We start from the raw sequence: 24,698 nt of genomic DNA on the forward strand, positions 1-24,698 counted from the left end.
CTACTAACACAAACCCTGTTATCTGAACTAATACTACTAACACAAACCCTGTTATCTGAACTAATACTACTAACACAAACTCTGTTATCTGAACTACAACTACTAACACAAACCCTGATATCTGAACTACAACTACTAACACAAACCCTGTTATCTGAACTAATACTACTAACACAAACCCTGTTATCTGAACTACAACTACTAACACAAACCCTGATATCTGAACTACAACTACTAACACAAACCCTGTTATCTGAACTAATACTACTAACACAAACCCTGTTATCTGAACTACAACTACTAACACAAACCCTGTTATCTGAACTAATACTACTAACACAAACCCTGTTATCTGAACCACAACAACAACTACTACTAACACAAACCCTGTTATCTGAACTACAACTACTAACACAAACTCTGGTATCTGAACTACAACTACTAACACAAACCCTGTTATCTGAACCACAGCTACTAACACAAACCCTGTTATCTGAACCACAACTACTAACACAAACCCTGTTATCTGAACCACAACAATAACTACTAACACAAACCCTGTTATCTGAACCACAACAATAACTACTAACACAAACCCTGTTATCTGAACCAGAACAATAACTACTAACACAAACCCTGTTATCTGAACCACAACAATAACTACTAACACAAACCCTGTTATCTGAACTACAACTACTAACACAAACCCTGTTATCTGAACCAGAACAACAACTACTAACACAAACCCTGTTATCTGAACCAGAACAACAACTACTAACACAAACCCTGTTATCTGAACTACAACTACTAACACAAACCCTGTTATCTGAACCACAACAACAACTACTAACACAAACCCTGTTATCTGAACCACAACAATAACTACTAACACAAACCCTGTTATCTGAACCAGAACAATAACTACTAACACAAACCCTGTTATCTGAACCACAACTACTAACACAAACCCTGTTATCTGAACCACAACTACTAACACAAACCCTGTTATCTGAACCACAACAACAACTACTAACACAAACCCTGTTATCTGAACCACAACTACTAACACAAACCCTGTTATCTGAACTACAACTACTAACACAAACCCTGTTATCTGAACCACAACAACAACTACTAACACAAACCCTGTTATCTGAACCACAACAACAACTACTAACACAAACCCTGTTATTTGAACCACAACAATAACTACTAACACAAACCCTGTTATCTGAACAACAACTACTAACACAAACCCTGTTATCTGAACTACAACTACTAACACAAACCCTGTTATCTGAACCACAACAATAACTACAAACACAAACCCTGTTATCTGAACCACAACTACTAACACAAACCCTGTTATCTGAACCACAACTACTAACACAAACCCTGCTATCTGAACCACAACAATAACTACTAACACAAACCCTGTTATCTGAACTACAACTATTAACACAAACCCTGTTATCTGAACCACAACTACTAACACAAACCCTGTTATCTGAACCAAAACAATAACTACTAACACAAACCCTGTTATCTGAACCAGAACAATAACTACTAACACAAACCCTGTTATCTGAACCAGAACAATAACTACTAAAACAAACCCTGCTATCTGAACTACAACTACTAACACAAACCCTGCTATCTGAACTACAACTACTAACACAAACCCTGTTATCTGAACCACAAGTACTAACACAAACCCTGTTATCTGAACCACAACTACTAACACAAACCCTGTTATCTGAACTACAACTACTAACACAAACCCTGCTATCTGAACTACAACAATAACTACTAACACAAACCCTGTTATCTGAACCACAACTACTAACACAAACCCTGTTATCTGAACCACAACTACTAACACAAACCATCACAATAACTACTAACACAAACCCTGCTATCTGAACTACAACAATAACTACAGACACAAACCCTGTTATCTGAACCACAACAATAACTACAAACACAAACCCTGTTATCTGAACTACAACTACTAACACAAACCCTGTTATCTGAACTAATACTACTAACACAAACCCTGTTATCTGAACCACAACTACTAACACAAACCCTGTTATCTGAACTAATACTACTAACACAAACCCTGTTATCTGAACTAATACTACTAACACAAACCCTGTTATCTGAACTAATACTACTAACACAAACTCTGTTATCTGAACTACAACTACTAACACAAACCCTGATATCTGAACTACAACTACTAACACAAACCCTGTTATCTGAACTAATACTACTAACACAAACCCTGTTATCTGAACTACAACTACTAACACAAACCCTGATATCTGAACTACAACTACTAACACAAACCCTGTTATCTGAACTAATACTACTAACACAAACCCTGTTATCTGAACTACAACTACTAACACAAACCCTGTTATCTGAACCACAACAACAACTACTACTAACACAAACCCTGTTATCTGAACTACAACTACTAACACAAACTCTGTTATCTGAACTACAACTACTAACACAAACCCTGTTATCTGAACCACAGCTACTAACACAAACCCTGTTATCTGAACCACAACTACTAACACAAACCCTGTTATCTGAACCACAACAATAACTACTAACACAAACCCTGTTATCTGAACCACAACAATAACTACTAACACAAACCCTGTTATCTGAACCAGAACAATAACTACTAACACAAACCCTGTTATCTGAACCACAACAATAACTACTAACACAAACCCTGTTATCTGAACTACAACTACTAACACAAACCCTGTTATCTGAACCAGAACAACAACTACTAACACAAACCCTGTTATCTGAACTACAACTACTAACACAAACCCTGTTATCTGAACCACAACAACAACTACTAACACAAACCCTGTTATCTGAACCACAACAACAACTACTAACACAAACCCTGTTATCTGAACCAGAACAATAACTACTAACACAAACCCTGTTATCTGAACCACAACTACTAACACAAACCCTGTTATCTGAACCACAACTACTAACACAAACCCTGTTATCTGAACTACAACTACTAACACAAACCCTGTTATCTGAACCACAACAACAACTACTAACACAAACCCTGTTATCTGAACCACAACTACTAACACAAACCCTGTTATCTGAACTACAACTATTAACACAAACCCTGCTATCTGAACTACAACTATTAACACAAACCCTGTTATCTGAACCACAACAACAACTACTACTAACACAAACCCTGCTATCTGAACTACAACTACTAACACAAACCCTGTTATCTGAACCACAACAACAACTACTAACACAAACCCTGCTATCTGAACTACAACTACTAACACAAACCCTGTTATCTGAACCAGAACAATAACTACTAACACAAACCCTGCTATCTGAACCACAACAACTACTAACACAAACCCTGTTATCTGAACCACAACTACTAACACAAACCCTGTTATCTGAACTAATACTACTAACACAAACCCTGTTATCTGAACTAATACTACTAACACAAACCCTGTTATCTGAACTACAACTACTAACACAAACCCTGTTATCTGAACCACAACTACTAACACAAACCCTGTTATCTGAACTACAACAATAACTACTAACAAATCCTGTTATCTAAACCATCACAATAACTACTAACACAAACCCTGTTATCTGAACCAGAACAATAACTACTAACACAAACCCTGTTATCTGAACCAGAACAATAACTACTAACACAAACCCTGTTATCTGAACCACAACTACTAACACAAACCCTGTTATCTGAACCACAACAACAACTACTAACACAAACCCTGTTATCTGAACTACAACAATAACTACTAACACAAACCCTGTTATCTGAACTACAACAATAACTACTAACACAAACCCTGATATCTGAACCACAACAATAACTACTAACACAAACCCTGTTATCTGAACTACAACAATAACTACTAACACAAACCCTGTTATCTGAACTACAACTACTAACACAAACCCTGTTATCTGAACTAATACTACTAACACAAACCCTGTTATCTGAACTAATACTACTAACACAAACCCTGTTATCTGAACTACAACAATAACTACTAACACAAACCCTGCTATCTGAACTACAACTACTAACACAAACCCTGTTATCTGAACTACAACAATAACTACTAACACAAACCCTGTTATCTAAACCATCACAATAACTACTAACACAAACCCTGCTATCCGAACTACAACTACTAACACACACCCTGTTACGGAGGACAGAAAATTATGAGCAGTGCAGGTGCACACATGTGAGAACAACACACACTGTTACAAATGTACACACACTAAAAACCTACAGTAGCAAGGAGGAAGTGTTTGAATTATTAACTTATTCACCAGATGAGTGGGGATGTGTTCCACAGCTCCAGGCAGAGAGGAGCTTCTCTGAAGTGCTTCATCTATTAGAAACAACCAATCTGAGAGGTCTCCTGTGTCTGTTTGATCTGGAGCACTGGATCTAGGTGTGTTCGGAATACAACTATTGTGTGAGACCAATATATACTGTATTCTCTGTTGTTTTTCTTTCCTGTATTACATTTTGCACCAAAATTCAAAATAGATATTTCCAGTTTTTTTCGCAGGACCCCATGAAAGCTCACTGAGGTCCCTCGGGTCCTAGGTTAAGAACTACTGATGTAGGAGTTAAAATAATATTTGAGTGCAGTTGATTGTAGTTTCTATAAATGATGACAGTAGGTATATAATATGGTATAGTGGTCAGTGTAGGTGTAATGTTTCATAGTGGCTAAAGTATGGGGAGTGTACAAAACATTAGGAACACCTTCCTGCAGTGGTGTAAACTACTTAAGTCAAAATACTTTCAAGTACTACTTAAGTAGTTTTTTTGGGTATCTGTAATTTACTTTATGTGAGAGGGAGTTTTTCCTAGCTATTGTGCTTCTGTAACAGTATAACTTTAGACCTTCCCCTCGCCCATACCCGGGCGCGACCCAGGGACCCTCTGCACACATCAACAACAGTCACCCACGAAGCATCGTTACCCATCACTCCACAAAAGCCACGGCCCTTGCAGAGCAAGGGGAACTACTACTTCAAGGTCTCAGAGTAAGTGACGTCACCGATTGAAACGCTATTTAGTGGGAACCACCGCTAACTAAGCTAGCCGTTTCACATCCGTTACATTCACCCCCCTTTTGACCTCCTACTTTTCCGCAGCAACCAGTGATCCGGGTCAGGGCACCAATGTAACAGTATAACTTTAGACCGTCCCCTCGCCCATTCCCGGGTGTGAACCAGGGACCCTCTGCACACATCAACAACTGACACCCACGAAGCATCGTTACCCATCGCTCCACAAAAGCCGTGGCTTTGCAGAGCAAGGGGAACTACTACTTCAAGGTCTCAGAGCAAGTGACGTCACCGATTGAAACGCTATTTAGCGGGAACCACCGCTAACTAAGCTAGCCGTTTCACATCCGTTACACTTCTATACCTGCATTGCTTGCTGTTTGGGGTTTTAGGCACTTTGAGATATCAGCTGATGTAAGAAGGGCTATATAAATCATTTTGATTTGACTTTACTATTTATATTTTTGACAACTTTTACTCCTCTACATTCCTAAAGAAAATAATGTACTTTTTACTCCTTAAAATTTCTCTGACACCCAAAAGTACTTTATTTTGAATGCTTAGCAGGACAGGAAAATGGTCTAATTCACGCACTTATCAAGAGAACATCCCTGGTCATCCCTACTGCCTCTGATCTGGCAGACTCACTAAACACAAATGCTTTGTCTGTAAATTTTGTCTGAGTGTTGAACTGTGCCCCTGGCCTAACAAGAATATTGTGCCGTCTGGTTTGCTTAATATAAGACATTATAAATGATTTATACTTTTACTTTTGATTCTTAAGTACATTGAAAACCAAATACTTTTAGACTTTTACTCAAGTAGTATTTTACTAGGTGACTTTTACTTGTGTCATTTTCTTTTAAGGTATCTTTACTTTTACTCAAGTATGAAAATTGGGTACGTTTTCCACCACTGCCCTCCTACAACCAATGATGTATGTCAAATTTGTAGATTTGGTTTCATATTGCATCACTAAAGCATTTGTGTTTGTTAATCTGTGTTGTGTAGCTTTTAGCTACATAAAAATGTGGTTACCAAAGGAGCTAGCTAGCTAACATTCGCTAGAGATGGCTCGTGTTTACATTATATGCATTAGCTTGCAACATACTTTATCATAACGTTAGCATAGCTAAAACAGCATAGATAATGACCCTACTTGTCTACTAGCATAAGGTAAGGTTAACTTGCTAGTGCAGTAGCTATAGGTTATCCCTCATCATGATCCATGGTTATTTAGCAAGCTGCCCAAGTTAGCTGGCTAGCTAAGCTAGCTATCACTCGTCACGATCCATGGCTACATGGGCTACTACACAGCCTGCAAGTACTCTGTCAACCCCGGGAAAACATGCCAATATAGCCCGGTACTACCTACGCTATAAATAAACATCCTCTAAGAACATATCCCTGGATTTTATTTTTTTAAATAAAAGGGCGGGATTCGGGAGAAGTGCACGCCTCAGTCACCTCAGCACAACTTTGCCCTGTAAAGCATTACTGCCTGTAAGACTCAATCTTCTGCGAGCCAGCCAGTCTAATGGCAATACAGATGGCACAAGACTACATAAACAAAGTTTAACTTCAGAATGATCAGCTAGCTATGTGTGAATCGTAATAATCTAGCTAGCCAGCTAGTTTAACTGGCAAAAACGACAGAAAACAAATGTTTTGCAAGGTAGATGATTACAGTAGCTGTTAATTCTTTGTGACTAGCTAGCTACTAATACTTCTTGGCTAGCCAGTTGTCCTATTGACTTACTATGGGGTTGCAATCTACTACAGTGCGTATTGTAGGCAGGTAAACATGCCAACATTAATACAGTATGCATTTATTCACGTATTGTAGTCGGGCAATGTTTCATTCTGATGTCTGAGTTTATTTTCTCTTGCTTCAGCCCAAATAATGGATTTCAATAAATAATGTGTTGTTTTTATGTGGTTGCGTCATATTTCTGTGCATACTTTCTGTTGAAGCTTTCATCAATGCGTGCTTCAAAATGTTTACAAGCGGAGTACACATCCGAGAAGTGCCCTCCGTGCTACGTTTCACATACTTTGATTTGGACTCATGCTCTGACTGATGCGTGCTCCAATTTGTGTGCTCAGAGCACGGTAGGTAGTATGCACATTGAGAAACACTAAGGGGATGTGGTGTAGTGGTTCCAGTATAGATCTCACCTGGTATAGACAGGGGATGTGGTATAGATCTCACCTGGTATAGACAGGGGATGTGGTGTAGTGGTATGGATCTCACTTGGTATAGACAGGGGATGTGATGTAGTGGTTCCAGTATAGATCTCACCTGGTATAGACAGGGGATGTGGTGTTGTGGTATGGATCTCACCTGGTATGGACAGGGGATGTGGTGTGGATCTCACCTGGTATGGACAGGGGATGTGGTACTCTCTGCAGCGCTCCTGTACCCAGGTAGTCTCCCAGACAGTCCTATAGCTGTTCTCATAAAGGTAGCAGGTTATGACCGTCAACAGAGGGACCAGGTAGAGCACAGAGAACACCCCGATACGGATCATAAACTTCACCAGCTTGTCCTGGTTCTCCTTCTCCAGAGGGATCTCCATACGCACGCGGTTCAAAGCAAGGATTCCCGCTAACAGTAATGCCACGCCCACCTAGAATCAGACAGAGTTGATATTGAAGGAGTAGACAAAAGATGTCATAAGAAAGACCAGGAAGTAAACATGGTATATTTGTTGAGTAACGAGCAGTTCCATTCAGATCCACTTTTTAATGAATGATGAGATGTGTATGTCTGTGGTATAATCAAAGGAGCAGGCACAAACAGTGTCAACACGTTTACTGAACTTTGTGTAAACGTAAACTTTGTGCACACATGAATCACCTAAGTTTTGTCCCAAATGCCACACTAATGCCTACATATAGGGGCTAGTCTGCCAATTGTGACTCACACCTACTTCCTCTGTGACTCATTCCAGCCCACTCACCAAAACATCCAGACCCAGTGGAGCCAGCAGAAACCATCTCAGCGCTGTGCGGTCATATAGCCCCACGAAACACACCCCGCTGACACTATCCCCTTCTATCTTGTTCATAGCTGTTAAAGTGACGGTGAGACAACCGGGTAGGCCCCAGGCACAGGCATGGAAGATCAGGGCCTTCTTCTCTATGGCCTCACTGCCCCACTTAGGCACGGCAGCCAGGAACCAGGTGAGGGTGAGGATGACCCACCACACACTGCCTGCCATAGTGAAGAAGTAGAGCATCATAAAGAACAATGTGCACACCTGGAGAGAGAGGAGTGGGAAGGGAGGGGAGGGGAGGAGAGAAGAAGGGGGGGTTGAGTGGAGGAGGGGAGAGAGGAAGAGGAGGGGAGGGAGGGAGAGGAGGTTGAGAGGGAGAGGAGGTTGAGAGAGGGAGAGGAGGAGGGGAGTGGAGAGATGGAGAGGCGGGGGAGGGGAGAGGAGGGTGAGGGTAGTGGAGGAGGGGAGAGAGGAAGAGAAGAGGGAGGGGTGTGGAGAAGAGGGAGGGGTGTGGAGAGAGGAGGGAGAAGGGAGTGGAGGAGGGGAGATGAAGGGGATGGGGAGTGGGAGTGGAGGAGGGAGATGGGAGGAGGAGGGGGTAGAGGAGGGAGGGGGAGGGGGAGGGAGGGAGAGTGGGGATGAGCGGGAGAAGGGATGAAGAGGGCAGAAGGCAGAGGAGAGAAGGAGAAGAGAACGAGGTTTAGAGAAGACTGAAGAAATAGAAAATCCAAGAACATAAAAAATATAATTTTTGTTTTTTTGTTACAATATACCTGAATGTCAAAGAGAAAATAGAAATCAATCAATCGATCAATCAATCAATCGGTTATCAATGAATCAATCACTAAGCCAATGAATGGTCACCTTGTTGTGTGAGCCCTGGGTGACGGTGGACGCCCGGAAAAGGGCGGAGCTCGCCGCGTGGCACGCCACCCGGTCCTCCAGCAGGAAGCCCAGGAAGAACACCAGCGACACCATCATGTAGCACATGGCGTAGAAGATGATTGGGCGCTCCGGGTAGCGGAACCTGGACACATCGATGAGGAAGGTGAGGAAGGTGAAGAGGGTTGCCGAGAGACAGACAATGGACACCACGCCGATGAAGTAGCGGGCAAACACCAGCTCGTCCCGCTGGAAATACATGTTGGGGCAGGGGGGCGAGCAGTCCGTCACACCCAGGAAGGAGTAGCCCAGGTTGGGGTCAATCTTGAGCTCCCGGGGGCACCAGAAGCCATAGTCGTGCTGGACGGAGATGGGCGACTCAGTGGAGTCTGCGCTGGAGAGCAGGTCTCCAGGACGGGGGTATGATTCGTCACAGTCTGGGAACCTGGTGAACGGAGAGGAAACAGCTTATGTTAGACACATTATATTTACCTTACAGAAAGACACAAAGCTAAACCTTTATTTTACGGGACAGTTTCCTCAGATTCAACCTTGTATTTTCAAGGAAATTATATGTTACTATTGTGCAATTAACATTTTGCCATGTCATGAGGTTATGGTACAGAAATTAGCAAGTATTTTCTGAAAAATGTGTGGTAAAAGGATGAAACAAAAATTGTATTTGTCTCAGGTGTGTAAAGTTACACTGTGTAAAAGTGTACGCTTCACATTTTCAAACAGTACATTTATATTTTCCAACGGGGCTATACAATTGGATGAGGGTTTTTTCTATCCTGAGTAGCCAAAAATAAAAGTCAACCATCTAGTGTTCAGCGAAATAACAACGCAATGAGAAATACAGATAGCCTAGTCAAATAATTAACATCCAATCACATTAACCGTTACTCTCTCGTGCGAAACCTTCACTCTTGCTCAGACATTCAGAAACGAAACATGACAATTTAAAAATAAGCCAAGGGAGCTTTTTAAACGAGAATAAAGATGACTTTCGAGTAGTAAGACGTATAAAAGCAACAGATAACTGTCAGGTGTGTGCGTACTGGTAGCGAAGTCAGGTGCAGGAGAGCAGAGATTTGTGTACACGTTATTGAGGCAGGAGAAAGATGTGTTGGTATCTGTACTGATGGCGCAAAAGCCATGGCAGGGAGACATAGTGGAGTGGTAACGCGCGTGCAAGCTCTTGCTGCCAAGGGAATGCCTGACAGCTTGAAATACTTTTTGGACACTACAGTGAAAATGGTTAACTTTGTTAAAGCAAGGCCCCTGAACTCTTGTGTATTTTATGCATTATGCAATGATATGGGAAGCGACCATGTAACGCTTTTACAACATACAGAAGTGCGCTGGTTATCAAGGGGCAAAGTATTGACGCGTTTTTTTGAATTGAGAGACAAGCTTAAAAGTTTTCTTTACTGACCATCATTTTCACTTGATGAGTTTCTCACAGGACTGGCCTATCTGGGTGATGTTTTTTCTCGCCTGAATGATATGAACCTCGGATTACAGGGACACTCCTCAATGTGAGGGACAAAATTGAGGCTATGATTAAGAAGTTGAAGCTCTTCTCTGTCTCCATTAACAAGGATAACACACAGGTCTTTCCATCATTGTATGATTTTTTGTGTGCAAATGAAGTCAAGCTTATGGACAATGTCAAATGTGATATATGGAAGCACCTGGATGAGCTGGGTGCGCAATTACGCAGGTACTTTCCCAAAACGGATAACACAAACAACTAGATTCATTATCCCTTTCATGCCCTGCCTCCAGTCCACTTACCGATATCTGAACAAGACAGCATCATTGAAGTTGCAACAAGTGGTTCTGTGAAAATGTAAGTTAATCAGAAGCCACTGCCAGATTTCTGCGCTCAGTTTCTTGCCTTGGCAAATTGTGCTGTTAAGACACTGATGCCCTTTGCTGATGCCCTTTGCAACCACGTACCTATGCAAGAGGTGATCCTCGGCCCTCACTAGAACAAAAACTAAATACAGGCACAGACTGTGTGTGGGAAATGATTTAAGACTGAGACTCCAATACAACCCAACATTGCACAGTTATGTGCATCCTTTCAAACACACCCTTCTCATTAACCTGTGGTGAGTTATTCACAATGTTTGCTGAACAAATAAGGTTTTATATGTAAGATGGCTAAATAAAGAGAAATATTATTGATTGTTATTATTTGTGCCCTGGTTCTATAAGAGCTCTTTGTCACTTCCCACGAGCCGGGTTGTGACAAAAACTCACAGTCATTCTTATGTTTAATAAATGTATTGTATAGTGTGTGTGTGTGGCAGGCTTACAATGATGGCGAAAAACAACATTTGAGAGTGCGCTGACCCTGGTGCTAGAGGGGGTACGCAGCTGGAGGTTGAATGTTTGAAGGGGTACAGGACTATAAAAAGTTTGGGAACCACTGCCCTAGAGTACAGTAGACTACTAACCTGTTACAGTCCATTTCTTCTGGCCCGGTGACTCCGAACATGTCCATGAGTTTGTAGCAGTCTCCCTTGGCTCTCTGGCACGGCCGTCGGCAGGGCAGTGTCATGCGTCCGTACTCAGTACACACCGGAGCATATAGGGCACACAGGAACATCCTCAGCTCTGAGGAACACTGCAGGTTCACAATGGGGTGGAAGGGCTGAGGACGGGAAAACACACAGCTGTCAGGAAGTCTATATTAATGCAGTGTTTTGTGTGGGGGGGATTAAAATTGATTTACACATAATACTCTGTAATGTCAAAGTGGAAGATTCTACCACTTGTAAAAAATAAAAATGCATTTTTTAAATAATATATCTTGATTAGATTACAGTGATTACAACTGTGAGTCTTTCTGGGTAAATCTCAAACTCAAACAAATACTTGGGCAGTACAACATATATACCATATACCGGGGTATTTGGAGAAAGCCATGGGATGGTTTTTCAATACCTTCAGTAACATCAAAACTATTTATTTGAAGTGTTTCAATAAATTGTAATATTTGTAGTGACTTGTTAAGTTAATACTTGCAGTCAACTTGTGCAGTGTGTTAGGAGATGTATTTTCATTTCACCTGCCACACTATTTGACATTATGAAGCGTACCGTAGTCCCCAGAACAGTTGAGACAGTGTTCATCATTTCACCTGCCACACTATTTGACATTATGAAGCGTACTGTAGTTCCCAGAACAGTTGAGACAGTGTTCATCATTTCACCTGCCACATTATTTGACATTAATACATTTCTCAATTTCATCCTCCAACGACGTCATTAATTAATCCAAACAAAGAAATTGTATTCCCTTTAAAGTTTAACTAAGTCATTGGCCCGCCCCCGTGAGCACAGACATGATCTGGCGTTATAGACCCGCCTTTTCTATTGTCACGAATAAAACCCCCTCCTGAGGAAATCCTCTTCATACTAAACAAACCCACAGCGTGTGCTGTGATTACGAAAAGTTATTCTATTTCTAACCATACCACGTGGAGCATGGGCTACACGGCTGGAAATGGTTCAACTCTGAGACTATCCATCCCTACAGAATAAGAGCAAATCTTAGATACTAATTACTAGTCTGCAGCTAGAAATGATGTCAACCTGGGATGCGAAGACTGACAACCGCCGAAACATCTATCTATGAGAACATTTCTGAATGGTACTCTGAAGTACCCATTCTAACCACGAAAGACTTTGATCTTCTGGGAAGCAGAGAGAGAGAGACGCTCGGACGAATTCTCCAACAGACAGACAGACGATTCCAACAGAGATCACGATGACACACTGGGCGGAAATATATATTGATTGCAATTAATTCCCGAAAGAGTGAGCGTTCATGTGCAAAGGATTAGCATTTCAATTCATGTAATTATCAACTGTGTAGTGACTCCTGTCTTTCCCGCCCTCTTCAGTCCACACCCACTTCCCTTTGTCCACCAAGCCGTCATATCAGCTTAGCCCACTAGGGAACCTCCCCTGTCATTTCCTTTAACCATAACTGCTGTTTGTTATGCATTTCTGTGATTATTTAGTTAGTTAGGAAATAAATGATTAAGACAATTGGTGTACAGGTGAATCATAGTAAAGGCTGGGTTCGTGCAGATAACCAACAATTTACGACATTTGGAATGAGAATAATGTGAGGTAAAGAATAATTCATTAATTAGAAGACTAATTGATCAGATATTAAAATATCTGAAGAGTTATATTAGGAAAATTATAACTTTGTAATTTTCCTTGGTGCCCCGAGTTCCTAGTTTAATCATGTAATTATATTTACAGAGAATTGATTTAATAAAATAACAGTCTTCACTTTAATGATGCCAAAGACACAACAATTGTTTTGGGTCATGAGAAATGTGATTTATTAGACAACGGGAAGTTGTGTGACTAAACATAACCTATATTAACATAACCTATAACATTTTTTACATGAACCTACAGTTGAAGTCGGAGGTATACATACACCTTAGCCAAATACATTTAAACTCAGTTTTTAACTACACCCATTTCAACTTCACCTATATTAACTTCACCTATAGTAACATAAACTATATTAACATAACCTATTTCAACTTAACCAATAACCTATATTAACTTAACCTATCATTTTTATTAACTTAACCTTAATTAACTTAACCTATAATAACATAACCTTTATAAACTTCACCTATATAAACTAAACAGCTCTCTATGGTCAGGGCGTGACAATAACCTATATTACCTTAACCTATATTAACTTAACCTATATTAACTTAACCTATATTAACAGACACACACACACACACTCATGCTTGCACACACACACACACACAAACCTACTCTTCCTATGACTAAGATAGGAAGCACATCCACCAGTCATTCATCATCACCATAGCTTAGCCTACATACTGTATTACACCAGACATTCATCATGATGTATAAATGTAGCTCCAGTAGACAGGATCTCATTTCTGTTCAGTCTGGGCTGCCTCCCAGACGCCTGGCTCTATTTAAAGGGATTAGGATCACTGTTTGGCTTGCCGATTCCCACACAAAGCAACCAGATCACATTTACATCCAGACAGCTTTTGTAAATGCCTTGTACATATCAAATGCAATATTTCTGCTTTCAGATTTTCTATCCACCATGACATAAAGGTGGTGACGTTGATGTGTCATTTTATTATGGTTTAGTGACTGTTGGAACATGAGGCTGGACAAAATAATGAATGAATTCAACCCTCACATACAGTTTTTGAGTGTAGAAATGCCGTTGTTTTGTGTGCTTCACAGCAAGTCGCACTCGCCTGGAAAAAAATATTTTACTGCATTAAATTGGAATATCAAATGCCATACGCCCTCATCACCAGGGAAAGGACATTATTTTGTGTAGGCTTGATCACTTTCTGCTGTATCTGTACTAGTCTGGTTTATTCTGTTGTTTCTGTGTCTTTCAGTAGACTGGTTCACGTACACACCTGTCAACAACATATCCATCAACCTTTCAAATCAATCATGTCTGACTGTAAAGGGGGAAGAACAACAGATTTCGTGGAAAATCTGCAAAAAAAAATGTAATTTCCAATTTAGCAGACATACAGTATGTACTGTATGTACTGAATGCATTCTCTGTGAATGCGTGAACATTGCCTTTAAATTTCAATCGCACTATAGTCCGTTACTTCAGCAATACGGGTTGAATCCAAACATTAGAGCGTATTATAGGATCTCTATGGGAATAAGTTCCTTTATAGTGACCAATCTGTCTGTTCCACCAACCCGGCAGCATTCCTTTTCATTAAACCAACATGACACACCTGGCATCTTCTTCCTAATCAAACCTTATAGATCAAGCCAGCAGGCAAAAACATCATCCACATTTATCTGCTCTGTATAGAATAGAACAGGGTACCAGTCTCCAGTCCGGTGACATGCATTAACCCAGTCCTGTTATGGTGTGTTACACACACAGACAGTCAGGACAGAAACAGGACAGAAAGAGACAGAGACAGAGACAGGACAGACACAGACAGACAGACACAGGACACACACAGACACACAGGACAGACAGACAGACAGACAGACAGGACAGAGACAGGACAGAGACAGACAGACCAGACAGACAGGACATACAGATACAGGACAGACAGAGACAGGACAGACTGACAGAGACATACAGAGACAGGACAGAGACAGAGACAGACAGGACAGACCGATGCAGAACTAGACAGAGACAGGCAGGACAGACCGATGCAGGACTAGACAGAGACAGGCAGGACAGACAGATACAGGACAGACAGGACAGACAACACATACAGAGACAGGACAGACAGGACACAGACAGACAGAACAGAGACAGGACAGAGGCAGACAGACAGGACATACAGAGACAGGACAGACAGACAGGACATACAGAGACAGGACAGACAGAGACATACAGAGACAGAGACAGACAGGACGAACAGATAAAGGACACACACAGACAGACAGACTCTCTCTCCCTCCCTCTTCATCCTCTCATCTCTCTCGCCCTCCCTCTTCCTTCTCTTTCCCTCCCTCTTACCTCCTCTCTCCCCCTATCTCCTCTCTCTCTCTCCCCCCCTCTTCCTCCTCTCTCCCTATCTCCTCTCTCTCCATCCCTCGCTCTTCCTCCTCCTCTGCTCCTTCCTTCCTTTTCCCGTCTCTGCTCAATTCTCTACATTACTACCCTAACTGCCATGGCAACGGCTGATGCACCAACGGATGGAGGGACTAGTTTAAGGATGGGCCATGGTGTATTCAGCAGAGGTCAGAGGGCAGCGAGCGGGGACCACCTCCTGAAAGCCTGCTCCTTTGTTAAAAACACAATTGGGACCCGTTTCCCAGGCAACCATGCAGTGTATCTCAAATGGGGGAAGGGGAGGGAGTGACAGACAAAAGACTGAGATATGGAAGAGGAGAGAGAGGGATAGGCAACCTCCTCCTTCAGATAGCCAGCCATGTCCTTCACATAACTGTTAAAAAAACACACACACACAAGTTGTTGTTTGGCGGTAGCCTACGTTCAAATATGACATTTGTAATGTCTTTATTCTTTTGGAATTGTAATGTTTACTGTACATTTTTATTGTTTATTTCACTTTTGTTTATTATCTAGTTCACTTGCTTTGTTAATGTTAACCTATGTTTCCCATGCCAATAAAGCCCTACTAGCTATGTGCACACTGTGCATGTCTGTCTGATGGTCATCAGAGACCACAGTCAGCCTTTTCCATGGATTCACAACGAATGGGTGGAGTACCTCTTATATACGACCGTAAACCTTATCTGTAGAGGATACAAATGTATGTCAAATAAGAGCATAAGGGTATTAAATGGGAATGAAAATAATTAATAATTATATTAAACCATTTTTTGTTCATTATTGCTACATGGCCGTTTCATAAATACAGAGAGTATTATATTCAGTCACCTGTACTGTATATTCCACCAAACATTCAATAATCTAATGGTAAAAGCTAGCCAATACAAGACAAACAGAAAACTAGAATCAGCCACCATCCATCCCTATGGCCCCCATACTAGATGGTTATACCACCAACAGCTGGGTTGCAGGCATTGGCTCACTTAGTTGGGTTGTTGATGCTGGGTTATTGACTTATGACCCAGCAGGTCAGCTCAGAAGACTGGAAACACAGCTTAGTAGAGGCATGGCTTTCATATAGTTTGTTTTGGCCACCTGTGAGAGTAAATGTCATTCCGGTTCATCTGTTCTGTTGTATTGATATCACATGTAAAGGTTGAACACTGAAACTTTTGTAGCTTTAATGAGTCTTACACAAGTGTATGAGTTGGGGCCTAGTGGTTAGAGCAGTGGGCCAGTAACCAAAAGGTTGCTGGATCGAATCCCAGAGCTGACAAGGTAAAAATCTGTAATTCTGCCCCTGAACAAGGCAGTTAACCCACTGTTCCCCGGGCACCGTGGATGTCGATTAAGGCAACCCCCTGCACCTCTCTGATTCAGAGGGGCTGGGTTAAATGCGGAAGACACATCTCAGTTGAAGGCATTCAGTAGGACAACTGACTAGGTCTCCCCCTTTCCCCAAGAGCCTATATATATCCCAATATTGGGATAGTTACCACTTTGTTACAATATGTAAATAATAATTATATTCATTTTATATTAAAATATGTAACTTGCACAAATAATCAAGGAAGATGTCAATTTGCAGTGGACAAACATAACATTATGAACTCTGACATTTTGCCAAAATAAGTGATCTGAAAGCCTCGCCCCTAATAGAACATGCCTCCTGGAAATAACCTGTGGATTACATCTAAAAAGACCCAGATTCTGGGTCAGCCCCACATGAAAGTGAATAAAAACACAACTGATGGTTAAAGTAACCTATGTTGAGTAATCCAAACAACATGTTGGGTTATTTACGCATGTGTTCTGGCCAATATTTACCCAGCGCTGGGTTACCCAATAACCCAAATTGGGTTGTTTTTAACCCAACATTTTTTTAGAATGCATGTTTACATCAGTATGTTATCTATCTCCTTTCTCTGTTCTACCCATGACAGTCAGATCTATCTACCAGACACAGACACAGACAGACAGACAGAGAGACAGACAGACAGTTTATTTTGAGAGATACCTTTTGGTCCAAAATGATCAGCTACCGAAGAGCCAAAAACCGAAAGGCAAAATGAAAGACACTATACTTGAGGATGGTTTATTAAATGAGGGTTGGGGGCTGTAGACGCTGAGTGTTCTCCTCCAGAGACAAGTGCTAGTAAGTGATGGTACTAATGTCCCAGCCATGAAGGTTTTTAAAGAAATACCACTTCAGAGGGGTTTCTTTCCAGACTAGGGCACATTTAGAGCAGAGGGTAGTTACATAATCTCTCTCTCTCTCTCTCTCTCTCTCTCTCTCTCTCGAATAGGAACAGACGGGCGGGCAGGGAGAGATGGGTAGTGGTGGAGAGTTGGGTTGGGGGGCATGGGGAATTGGGTGGATGGATCAAGTGGATGGATCAGATCGATGGACGTATGGGTGGATAGATTGATGGATGGGGGGGGGGGATGTATGGATGGATCAGATCGATGGACGTATGGGTGGATAGATGGATCAGATGGATAGATTGATGGATGGGGGGGTGTATGGATGGATCAGATGGGTGGATGGATTAGATGGGGAATGGATGGATGGATCAGATGGATCAGATGAATGGATGGATGGATGGATGATGGATGGGGGGGATAGTAAGGCAAGGAAGCCGGTTTATAGTCTTTAAAGCATATATGACTTGAAATCGTCTGTAGTTGCTGTTGGCCTGTCTGTCACAACAGAAACAGCAGGTTGCTGTTGGCCTGTCTGTCACAACAGAAACAGCAGGATGCTGTTGGCCTGTCTGTCACAACAGAAACAGCAGGATGCCGTTGGCCTGTCTGTCACAACAGAAACAGCAGGATGCTGTTGGCCTGTCTGTCACAACAGAAACAGCAGGTTGCTGTTGGCCTGTCTGTCACAACAGAAACAGCAGGATGCTGTTGGCCTGTCTGTCACAACAGAAACAGCAGGATGCCGTTGGCCTGTCTGTCACAACAGAAACAGCAGGATGCCGTTGGCCTGTCTGTCACAACAGAAACAGCAGGATGCTGTTGGCCTGTCTGTCACAACAGAAACAGCAGGATGCTGTTGGCCTGTCTGTCACAACAGAAACAGCAGGATGCCGTTGGCCTGTCTGTCACAACAGAAACAGCAGGATGCTGTTGGCCTGTCTGTCACAACAGAAACAGCAGGATGCCGTTGGCCTGTCTGTCACAACAGAAACAGCAGGATGCCGTTGGCCTGTCTGTCACAACAGAAACAGCAGGATGTTGTTGGCCTGTCTGTCACAACAGAAACAGCAGGTTGCTGTTGGCCTGTCTGTCACAACAGAAACAGCAGGATGCTGTTGGCCTGTCTGTCACAACAGAAACAGCAGGATGCTGTTGGCCTGTCTGTCACAACAGAAACAGCAGGATGCTGTTGGCCTGTCTGTCACAACAGAAACAGCAGGATGCTGTTGGCCTGTCTGTCACAACAGAAACAGCAGGTTGCTGTTGGCCTGTCTGTCACAACAGAAACAGCAGGTTGCTAAGAGGAACCATTTAAATCTGCAGCAGACTGCTAGACCAGCACGCAATTCACTTCACAGCCTCACTTAATAGTTGATGGTTTTAAAAATGGTCTCAAAAGAAATGTTAAAAGTGAATTCATCCCATAATGTTTTGGTAATACGTTCTCAGTGCCCTGGGTTAGAGGAGTCGACTGAACGTAGGCTACCGCTTTGACATTATCAACAATGGTTACCCATGCCAGCACTGTCTGCTACTGTTACCATGTCCATGGGGCGACAGACAGACCACTGAGTCTGGCACAGATAAGGACAGTACAGTTACAGTCTCTTCAGCCAGACACACAGTACTCCTCAAGCACTTGATAAACCCCAGCAGCAATAATCTTACTATCCCAACTAAATGCCTGAAATTAGAGAGAGAGAGACAGAGAGAGACAGAGACAGAAACAGAGACAGAGACAGAGAGAGAGAGAGAGAGAGAGAGAGAGAGAGAGAGAGAGACAGAGACAGAGACAGAGACAGAGACAGAGACAGAGACAGAGACAGAGACAGAGACAGAGACAGAGACAGAGACAGAGACAGAGAGAGAGAGAGAGAGAGAGAGAGAGAGAGACAGAGACAGAGACAGAGACAGAGACAGAGACAGAGACAGAGACAGAGACAGAGACAGAGACAGAGAGAGAGAGAGAGAGAGACAGAGTCAGAGACAGAGACAAGACAGAGACAGAGACAGAGAGAGACAGAGAGAGAGAGAGATGAAAAACAGAGAGTCAGTGTTTACCTCCATAGCGAGCGCGGCGGTCTGCTGGTCGTAGTGGTTGAGGTGGTTGGGCATGAAGGTGGAGTTATAGGGCAGCCCCTGACATAGACGCAGGGTGATAGGTTCACAGGTGAACATGCTGTGGCTCCCGGCTGCAGACTCCATGGGGATGGCCTCCACCACCACCGCTGGAGGCATCAGCATGGACAGCACCCACAGCAGCTCCATGGTCCCCGCAGGCTGGTGCACGGACAGGGACAGGTTCAGGGAAGAACCCAGGCTGCGGACAGGGACAGGGTTAGGGAAGAACCCAGGCTGTGGACAGGGACAGGGTTAGGGAAGAACCCAGGCTGCGGACAGGGACAGGTTCAGGGAAGAACCCAGGCTGCGGACAGGGACAGGGTTAGGGAAGAACCCAGGCTGCGGACAGGGACAGGGTTAGGGAAGAACCCAGGCTGTGGACAGGGACAGGGTTAGGGAAGAACCCAGGCTGCGGACAGGGACAGGGTCAGGGAAGAACCCAGGCTGCGGACAGGGACAGGGTTAGGGAAGAACCCAGGCTGCGGACAGGGACAGGGTCAGGGAAGAACCCAGGCTGCGGACAGGGACAGGGTTAGGGAAGAACCCAGGCTGCGGACAGGGACAGGTTCAGGGAAGAACCCAGGCTGCGGACAGGGACAGGGTTAGGGAAGAACCCAGGCTGTGGACAGGGACAGGTTCAGGGAAGAACCCAGGCTGCGGACAGGGACAGGTTCAGGGAAGAACCCAGGCTGCGGACAGGGACAGGGTCAGGGAAGAACCCAGGCTGCGGACAGGGACAGGGTTAGGGAAGAACCCAGGCTGCGGACAGGGACAGGGTTAGGGAAGAACCCAGGCTGCGGACAGGGACAGGGTCAGGGAAGAACCCAGGCTGCGGACAGGGACAGGGTTAGGGAAGAACCCAGGCTGCGGACAGGGACAGGGTCAGGGAAGAACCCAGGCTGCGGACAGGGACAGGGTTAGGGAAGAACCCAGGCTGCGGACAGGGACAGGGTTAGGGAAGAACCCAGGCTGCGGACAGGGACAGGGTCAGGGAAGAACCCAGGCTGCGGACAGGGACAGGGTCAGGGAAGAACCCAGGCTGCGGACAGGGACAGGGTCAGGGAAGAACCCAGGCTGCGGACAGGGACAGGGAAGAACCCAGGCTGCGGACAGGGACAGGGTTAGGGAAGAACCCAGGCTGCGGACAGGGAAGAACCCAGGCTGCGGACAGGGACAGGGTTAGGGAAGAAGCCAGGCTGCGGACAGGGACAGGGTCAGGGAAGAAGCCAGGCTGCGGACAGGGACAGGGTTAGGGAAGAACCCAGGCTGTGGACAGGGACAGGGTCAGGGAAGAACCCAGGCTGCGGACAGGGACAGGGTTAGGGAAGAACCCAGGCTGCGGACAGGGACAGGGTCAGGGAAGAACCCAGGCTGCGGACAGGGACAGGGTTAGGGAAGAACCCAGGCTGTGGACAGGGACAGGGTCAGGGAAGAACCCAGGCTGCGGACAGGGACAGGGTTAGGGAAGAACCCAGGCTGCGGACAGGGACAGGGTTAGGGAAGAACCCAGGCTGCGGACAGGGACAGGGTTAGGGAAGAACCCAGGCTGCGGACAGGGACAGGGTCAGGGAAGAACCCAGGCTGCGGACAGGGACAGGGTTAGGGAAGAACCCAGGCTGCGGACAGGGACAGGGTCAGGGAAGAACCCAGGCTGCGGACAGGGACAGGGTGAGGGAAGAACCCATGCTGCGGACAGGGACAGGGTCAGGGAAGAACCCAGGCTGCGGACAGGGACAGGGTTAGGGAAGAACCCAGGCTGCGGACAGGGACAGGGTCAGGGAAGAACCCAGGCTGCGGACAGGGACAGGGTCAGGGAAGAACCCAGGCTGCGGACAGGGACAGGGTTAGGGAAGAACCCAGGCTGCGGACAGGGACAGGCTGAATCATCAGCCTCATTCACAAAGCAGTAGGTCGTGATGGAGAGCAAAGGGTTGGGATACAGGTAAGTGGCGATCAGGGGAGAGACTGGCCCTGTTCCTGGTCTCAGAGTGTACCAGTCTGTGTGTGTAAAAAGATGGCTGCCATGGCTGAGGCTGACTGTCTCCATCACCCTCTTGAATCATAGGATCTTCATCACCTGAGCATGAGGCCTGGCTTTGGGTTGTCTGACCACAGGAGTCCCCTTCTCACCACATACACAGGTTATAAACAATGATTTAGGTCAGAGAGTGGATCCCTGCAATAGGTGTTGATGTCAAGGGATCTGGGGCAAAAATAGACAGAAACGATTAAGTACATTGTAGCCTGAATAATACCTGATTGCAAATGTCAATAACTGCACTCGATCTGACTAAAATTAATTTGACATCTTTGCTCAATACTTTAAGGGGCTCTTTAGAAACAATTATCCATTATTTTCCTTTCATGACAATTAGAATATGGTATGTAGATATGGAATAAATTAATTTGTAAAATTTGTACACTAATTATATCTATGTAGTAACAGTAGGCTACCATCATAGTCAGTGCTTTACCTGGGCAGGAGCTGTCCGGAGCGCCATACCAGCACTTCACAGTTTTGGGAAATTGTGTACCAGCTACTCTATAAAACAAAGTAGATTATCGACGGCCCAGATTTACAGACTGAGGTTTATTAAAGCAGAATGAAGGCGGGATATGCATTAAAGAGCAATGGAGAGTGGGCATTAATTTCCTGATTATGCTTTGTTCAAGTTTATTTGCAGCTAATCTGTGAATCTCTTTGCCAACTTGAATGCGCATGATTCGCTTTCCAAACTGTCAAATGACGGGTTGTAAGGTCCTGAAAAGATGATGGAAATGTGTTTAAAATATTTTTGTTAATGAAATTCATGAAGGAATAGAATTTTAATATTATCAATCATTTAAAAATCTACATATCAGCCATTATCGAAATGACCCTTTAGTGATTGTGTGTGTGTGTGTGTGTGTGTCAGTGCGACTGGGCCGTTGCCCAAGGAGAGAGAGCGCGACATTTCAGCAGCACGTATAAAATAATGACAGACAACTAGATAGCCAATTCAAAACAGAACTTGTAGTCGTTGTCACGCTAGTTAACCATAGCTAACTAAGCATTCATGTGGTTGTCGCCTTTCCACTGGCACTAAATATAACTGCACCATTGGAAAGCCATGATTCACCTCTATTAAACAGTAGCCATGTCATTACGAAAAAGTACAAAATATTCTAATACACGAATTGACAAATAACTTGCTGTGCATAGATCTCCCCTGAAACGTATATTTGAGCCTTATATATAAACATGTCTAGTTAGATACCTTGCTTTGAAGTAGCCTATCTTATCCATTTGATCCCTGATTCATTGAATGAGGGAATTATTTTATAAAGACAAAAGTATTTGGTTCTAATGTTGAAATGTTGTATATCAAGGGTGTCAACCATCCTCCAGGATAGCTCATGTGTGTGCAGCCCAAAAATCAACCGCTCAACAGGACCTCACATGGATGCGGAGGACCTTGATAAGCAGACGTGGGTGTTTCAGGGTTGGATCAAAAGACAAAACTACATGGGATTATACACAGCAGCCTACCAGTGTCAATAATGCTTACGTGTTCGTGTAGGCTATAATGATAGTCATGAACATTTGGTTAAAAGTAATGGAAAATGTGTATGAACCGTTAACAGTGAATGATCAGAGGTCTCTATCATAATTTAATTTGTGAACTTCAGTGAACATTGTCTAATGGACCGACATAGAAAAAGACAGCAGCACTTCTAATAACACAGTTATAGCACAGAAATGTGCATTATATCTTGTCTCTGTAAATATGCACACACCCTGTAGGAAGATAATTCTTCCCAAAAGCTCTTTTCCACAGCATTCTTCACTACCGCTACCATGCCATTATTACTAAAGAACAGCGTGCACTTTCAAATATGTAAGGAAGATGACCAAAATGTTGACACAATATGTGATATGAAAAAAATGTATATACCGGTAGTGTAGTCAAATTACCGTGCGTAATAGCATTTACTCACGCCTTCGGCTGGCTTTTTGTGCATAACATGCTTAGAACAATATTACAAAACTACCGGTAGACACAACAGTAACGACATAAAAGTGTAGTAGTTATTATTTGTCCAATCCAGCTGGCCACTCCACCGACCAGTAATGGCCAAACCAATGTTATCCATTCCGACAAATAAAATGTAGCAGAACAAAAAGATGACGGTTGAGCTTTTTAGTCTCAACTGATGTTTAATATATGAAGGCTAGTCTACATAAACGTATTCCGATGGTAAATTGTTAGTGCCATCCCGACAGCGGTATTGGCAATAAGCTACATGTGTTTTCAATAAACATACAATATTTAGGCGAGTGACAGAAAACATAATCAAATAAGATTTACCTTTCTGTCGGCAGTTTTTTCTCTACGTGTAGGGGTTTGCGCCACTCACGGAGCCGGTAACAATGAGTGAATAGCCCACTCCTCTCCTCCTCTCCTATCGGTTTACGAATGTGATAATGTTATCGAAGAGCGAGAGCGCGCATTAAACGCGGACGCGCCAATTGAAACCAAAGCCTTTTCTATCTTGCAGTAGTTGTCTGTAGCCCTATGAAAATGTTCTAATATTTACCTCAGCCTACTGACAACAAAATATAATTTCAGTTTTGAAATTACAAATTTACTTTTTGTATTCGTTTTACACATTTGTGTGACCCACTGAAGGCCTACCTGGAATACAATAACAACTATGTGGATAACATATTTCTCTATTTTTTACGTTATTTTA

At 43.4% G+C, this 24,698-nt stretch overlaps 1 protein-coding gene across 1 annotated transcript in view; it reads right to left on the minus strand.

The window, feature by feature from the left end:
• The window catches only part of LOC110521079 (frizzled-3), a 34,799-nt gene extending 10,386 nt beyond the window's left edge, over nucleotides 1-24,413 (minus strand). Inside the window, 7 exon segments of the mRNA XM_090233498.1 lie at nucleotides 7,524-7,775; nucleotides 8,109-8,408; nucleotides 9,009-9,471; nucleotides 11,495-11,691; nucleotides 19,905-22,167; nucleotides 22,439-22,506; nucleotides 24,314-24,413. Coding sequence (XP_090089624.1) covers nucleotides 7,524-7,775; nucleotides 8,109-8,408; nucleotides 9,009-9,471; nucleotides 11,495-11,691; nucleotides 19,905-20,111 — 1,419 coding nt within the window. The 5' untranslated portion in view covers nucleotides 20,112-22,167; nucleotides 22,439-22,506; nucleotides 24,314-24,413.
• Between the last annotated feature and the right edge of the window lie 285 nt (nucleotides 24,414-24,698).

This window comes from Oncorhynchus mykiss, chromosome 4 (genome assembly GCF_057628025.1).
Source record: "Oncorhynchus mykiss isolate SJ-2025 chromosome 4, ASM5762802v1, whole genome shotgun sequence".
Classification (NCBI taxonomy): Eukaryota; Metazoa; Chordata; class Actinopteri; order Salmoniformes; family Salmonidae; genus Oncorhynchus; species Oncorhynchus mykiss.